At 43.8% G+C, this 5,760-nt stretch overlaps 2 protein-coding genes across 2 annotated transcripts; one reads left to right on the forward strand and one right to left on the reverse strand.

The window, feature by feature from the left end:
* Positions 1 to 367: 367 nt before the first annotated feature.
* LOC139655258 (Na(+)/H(+) exchange regulatory cofactor NHE-RF3-like) lies at positions 368 to 3,228 on the forward strand. Its single transcript, XM_071532605.1, has 7 exons — positions 368 to 574; positions 709 to 922; positions 1,277 to 1,609; positions 2,066 to 2,262; positions 2,361 to 2,585; positions 2,674 to 2,994; positions 3,175 to 3,228. The coding sequence occupies exons 1-7, from the start codon at positions 368 to 370 to the stop codon at positions 3,226 to 3,228; spliced, it is 1,551 nt and encodes a 516-aa protein (XP_071388706.1).
* Positions 3,229 to 3,883: 655 nt separating this feature from the next.
* Positions 3,884 to 5,712, reverse strand: LOC139655257 (Golgi pH regulator-like; the record flags this gene model as incomplete). Its single annotated transcript, XM_071532602.1, has 4 exons — positions 3,884 to 4,778; positions 4,940 to 5,005; positions 5,184 to 5,273; positions 5,617 to 5,712. Coding segments are annotated over 4 exons (459 nt in total), but the record flags the coding sequence as incomplete, so codon positions are not given.
* Positions 5,713 to 5,760: the final 48 nt, after the last annotated feature.

Consider the following 5,760-nt stretch of genomic DNA (forward strand, 5'->3'; position numbering starts at 1 on the left):
GAGAGAAAGGGGGGGAAAGGGAAAGGATTTCGAGGTCCACCCATAAAGTCTTACTAAATCCAATATCTGCAGCCACTCCTTCACTGAAGCATCACATTAACCAATGGAAAGCATAACACTTATCTCTACCTCGTGTTTATCTTTGTATATCACAGTTTTATAGCCTAATAAGACTTCTAAGTGTCCAGAACATCCCCATATCTATCAGTGTATATACTATATGTTTCTGTAATTTGGGCATATCATATCAGCAAATCATGTTTACAACGGGAAAAAAAACAAAGGGTTCACCACACCTTAAAAAGAAGATTGGAGGATATAATTTGTGACTGTGTAGATTAAACATACCCCTCTCCTCTGTTAGGACATGGCTGGGTACAAGCAGAAGGTGATCGCTCTAACCAGGAGGCAGGGTCAGACGTTCGGCTTCTTCCTGAGGGCGGAGTATGGAGAGGACGGCCACCTGATCCGCTGCCTGGAAATGGGAGGTCCTGCTGAGCTGGCTGGAATGAAGGATGGAGACCGCATCCTACGGGTCAATGGAACCTTTGTTGATGGATTGACCCATTCAGAGGTAAGTAGGGAGTGGAATTACAGCAGTGTAATCCCAAATCAGATTAATAACAACTCATGAACTGACAGTATTATCCAGTGGCAGTCACAAGCATCTTTTTTCAAACTCTCTTTCTATGTGTGCCCCTGTGGCAGGTGGTGGACCTGGTAAGAGACAGTGGAGCGTCAGTCACTTTCCACATTATGGATGCAGCCTCCTACAAGAAGGCCACGGCAGAGAGAGTGGACCTGTCTGATCCTCAGGCCAGACCAGCTGCCAACGGAGTGGCCAGAGAGACACTGAAACCCAAACTCTGCTACCTGGTCAAGTCCAGCTCAGGCTATGGATTTTCTCTGCGCTCGGCCAGAGGTGAGCTGAGGAGACACGGCTACAGAATCACAATCTGGGTCAACTGATCAAAAAGGAAACCCCTCAGACAAATAAGACAAATTCCATCATACAAATAAAACAAAGTTATCTCAGTTAGGTGCCTCTTTGTAGCGGGATTGGCTGATAAAAGAGAGAAGTTGACAGCGGAAAGGAAAGTGTCATCTGCTTAGATCACTAAAAACAAATCATAACAATCAAACTAAAAAAAAAAAAAAAACTCTCTCTAATCACTGCTCAAACATGTCTGGGCAAAGATGTTTGAATATTCAATTGGTTTGTTCTCTTTCGTTTCTGCTGTGATTGTTTCATATGTTCTATAACCTCCTCCTCTAGGTGAGCAGGGCTTGTTCATGACGGAGGTGACTCCAGGAGGCGTGGCTGAGAAAGCAGGGGTCAAAGCCAACGACCGTCTGCTGGAGGTCAACGGGGAGAACACCGAGGGCGCCACGCACGAGCAAGTGGTGGAGAAGATCAAGGCGGCGGGCAGTAGCATCATGTTCCTATTGGTTGATGAGGAAACAAACAGGTACTACCAGAACAAGCGCATCAAGTTAGGAGCAGGGCTAGCCACAGTCAAGCACCTGCCACACAAGCCGCGCATCGCCAACATGACCAAAGGATCCGATGGCTACGGCTTCTTCCTCAGGGTGGAGCCCAACCAGACAGGCATGCTCATATGCTGATATTACACATGTACTATTACTAGGGATGGGACAATATGCTTATTTCACAATACAATTTGATACCTGATATGGGGTTCATGATTCGATACAACCACGATAAGATGTAATATAGAAAAGTCTGACTGTGCAGAACGATGCTTATTTCTGAGCCACAAATGTTTCTAGCAAGAACATTGGCTTGCTAGAATGCAAACAATTTAATAATGTCATTACAAAGTGCAAATAATATGATTTGGATGGAGAGCTTGTGAAATTGTGATGGGAAAGCTGTCTCATTTGTGATTACTAGAGCAGAATAAAATGCAGCTAATACTGCGATTCATTTTTCTGTCCCACAATACGTATCGTCCCATCCCTAACTATCACTAATTATTATATTCATTAACAAACTGCAGAGAGGAGTCTGTGTCATGACAGTGTATTAACTGACACCATACAGGCCACTTCATCAAGGGCATAGATAGAGGGAGTCCAGCAGAGAGTGCAGGTCTGAAGGACATGGACAGGCTGGTGGCTGTGAATGGGCAAGAGGTGGACGACTGCACCCATGATCAGGTGGTGGACAGGGTCAGACAGCGCGGCTACAAATGCTGCCTCCTGGTGGTGGACAAAGATACTGACAAGATGTACACGATGGTGAGCCTGAAGTGCCCAATGCCAGCCTTAAGAGTATAACTGTGGTTTCAGCAGACACTGCAGACTTTCTAGATAACATCTTGTTCTGTCCTTTGCAGGGTGGAGTGTCTCCTATGCTCTTCTGGGAAGAGACGAACGGGTTGACCGCTCCACCAAGCTACACAGAGGCCGTCCATTTACCTGCTCCTGTCCGACCGTCCACACCTGTTAAGGAGAGGGAAGAGGAGCTCAAGCCTAAACTGTGTAAGATGGAGAAGACCTCAGCTGGCTATGGCTTTCACCTCAATGGCATCCAGGGTGTGTGTGGTCAGTACATCAAAGAGGTAAGACTTACCCAAGACAACAACGTTAGCATTTGCAATCAAATTGTTTGAAACGGTTTAGAGATCTTGGATGCTCTCCCTTTCTTAGGTGGTGAAGGGTGGGGCAGCACACAGGGCAGGTCTGGAGGATGACGATATTGTGGTGGAGGTGAATGGTGTGAACGTGGAGAAGAGCACCCATGAAGAGGCGGTGGCAATGATCCGCAGCAGCGGCAGCTCTCTGGTGCTACTGGTGGCCACAAAGAGCGTCTATGACCAGCTCAAAGCCAAAGGAGTGGCCATCACACCCCTGCTCCTCGGGCAAACGTCCTCTGTGCAGGTCCACACACCAGCCACTGTACAGGCCAGTAAGGAGGAGAGACTGGAGGAGGCCCGGCCAGAAACCCCTCCTGCACCAAGAAGAGAGAGGGTGAGTGAAGCTTATAAAAAAAGTTATAAAAAAAAAAAACACGTTTTCTAGATCCTGTGTCTTTTTTTTTAGTCATTTTTCTAGTCTACTATCTTATATAAAAGCAAAAATATCATAAAAAATTATCTTGAATTACTGTAAAAAGAAATGTTTTTTGTGTTTTCACAATCTCTCTTTTAGACTCCGTCTGTGTCGTCATCTTCATCTCACGAAAGTATTGATGAGAGACTCTGAAAAGCCCACCTTAAGGATCTGTCTCCTGATTTGTCTCCTCTGTCAATCCATTCTCTCATCCAAAACTATTTGCTTTTTGGGCCTCACACATCCAATTAATATTGAGGAAGAGACAAGGAGGAAGAATACAAAGAAGAGAGTAAAGACTTTCACTCTGTCCAACATCTGCCTTTCAATCATGCCAACATAATTATATCACCTATATGAAAGAGCTGAGAACAAAAACATTTGGGTATCCTTATACTGTATTTCTTTGGCATCAGCAATAGATCTATTTATTGATGTGCCTGTGCAATGATCAGAGCAATGTCACTGATTCCCTATACCCAAGACTAATAATGTTCCCAAGATTAAAAACAATAGCCTACAGAAGTTACGCCAACGCTAGTAATATTATTGCCAATGAACAAACACTGTGCCCTTTCACGGATATTTGATATAATAAAAGACTGCTGTTATGCTTTAATGTTCTCAAAAAATCAACTTTGTTGTTCCCACTTCTAAAATGAATGTAGAATAAAACAAATTCCATGAAGAGAAATAAACAACCACATGCTATCTAGATTATGTTTGCGTACCTTTTTGTCCACAATTGAATTATGTATCTCCCTAATGAGAGCAAAAGACAACACAAACACAGTAATGTCAATGGCCACAAATTATTTATTCCAAAGCCTTCCCTCTGGTGTAAAAGCACTGTTGTAGAACAGTAGATGTGCACAAACATTCAACACTAACTCCAGTTGCTGCAACAGACACAAACGTTCCTACTGCCGAATTGTTATGGTTACTGGTGTATAATAACAAACAATGGTACTGCGTAGGTGTTGAAAATAAAGACCACTCCAGGATAGAGATCATGAGTCACATCTTCATCTTTATCATTTCGTTGTATGGACTAGCTACTCCCTCCTCATTGGAGTGAAGCAGGGATGTGCTGTGAACAGTAAAGCTCTGTTGTGTTCAGACTGACTAAAGGAAAGATGATTTTGGCCAAATGGATGAAATTCAAGAGTGAATGAATTTCAAGTGTTTGTATTTTGCAAGGTAAAATTACAGCCCAAAATCCAATAGTAACATTTGTTCTGTCAATACCGTCATTCAAACCTCATACAAAGTCCACTTTCCAAAGTTGTTCCCTGATGTGCTCCAATAGTTCCCCATCACTTGCGTCCAACAATCAGCCATTCCTGATTCAGGAAGTATAGGCAAAGCACAGACAAACCATATAATTACTTGTTATATAAAAAAGTGAGTGAATTCTGGACTTCCCTGAATTCCAGGTTAAAAGCTCCCCCCTAGGGGTCGGGGGGTCAAGTCTAAGCAGTAGGTGGTGTGGGGGATCAGAGGGTCATGTGTTTCTCTGGTGCCTGCTTGTGAGCGAGGTAGAGGAAGAGGATGCTGGACAGGGCGCTGACCAGGAAGATGACGTCGAACCAGCGGTGGTAGAAGTTAAACTGCAGCTCTCCCAGCACCTCAGTCACAATGGAGCGATACTCCAGCGGCATGCTCATACGCATCAGCAATACCGATGATACAAAGTACATCCCCTGATAGAGAGATATAGATTTTAGAGAGAGAGAGAGAGAGAGAGAGAGAGAGAGAGAGAGAGAGAGAGAGAGAGAGAGAGAGAGAGAGAGAGTTCTAACTTATCAGTCCTATGTGCTTTATGCTCTTTGTTATTAAATCACCATAAAGCAAGCAAACTCACCATGATCTGAGCGAGGACGAGCACAATAACATTGGAGGACTTGCTGCTTGATATGGCATAGAAGAACTAGAAAAATGAAGGCAGAGGAAGCGGAATAAATGATGGGTTAAGACAGGTACAAACAGAAAAAAAAAGATATCCATTACATCTGGCAAGGGATCTCACAGATTTATCGACTTAGGATCCTGTTGGCATGACATGCATCATGTAGAGTGACTTGCTGTGAGAACTGTGGGTGTTTTACCTTAGTGAGAGTGATGAGAAGGCCGCGTATGGAGGTAACGATAATTATTCCTACCAAGATGAAGGAGATGTGTTGGGACCAAAACTTCACCTGAGGCGGCAAGAAAGAGCGCAAAGGAGGAAGAGTAAAAAGTAATGGAGGAGGAAATTAGAGTGGGGGAAGGGGATGACAACTTCCAATTTGCATTCATCATTTATTCATTTAAATCCGAACTTAATGGCATGCTCTTTAAGTGCAAGTTATGAGAGCTCTATCAAATCATTGCCTACGTGGAAAAAGATTAAACTGGTCAGGAACAGGTTCACTGCAGGAGGAGCAGGCAGAGGCTTTAATGGGCTGGCAATAATTAACTTCACAGGAGACATGCATGCTGTATGACAGGTGATTCTGCGTGTGTATGTGTGTGTGGGTGTGTGAGTGACAAAGATCTTACATCAAACTGGATGCCCAAGTAGTTAACTGTTATCTCAATGCCCCTCGTCACTGGATCAGTCTTTCCAACGCGGTCAAACACAATGTTTATAGTGGCCTAGGATGGACAAAAAGAGTAGGAATTTTAATAACAGATGAAAATCAA

Source organism: Centroberyx affinis, unplaced genomic scaffold (assembly GCF_046629955.1).
Source record: "Centroberyx affinis isolate AG114_WGS23_722 - 3 ecotype Tasmania unplaced genomic scaffold, CSIRO-AGI_Caff_v1 ptg002220l_1, whole genome shotgun sequence".
In the NCBI taxonomy this organism is placed as follows: domain Eukaryota; kingdom Metazoa; phylum Chordata; class Actinopteri; order Beryciformes; family Berycidae; genus Centroberyx; species Centroberyx affinis.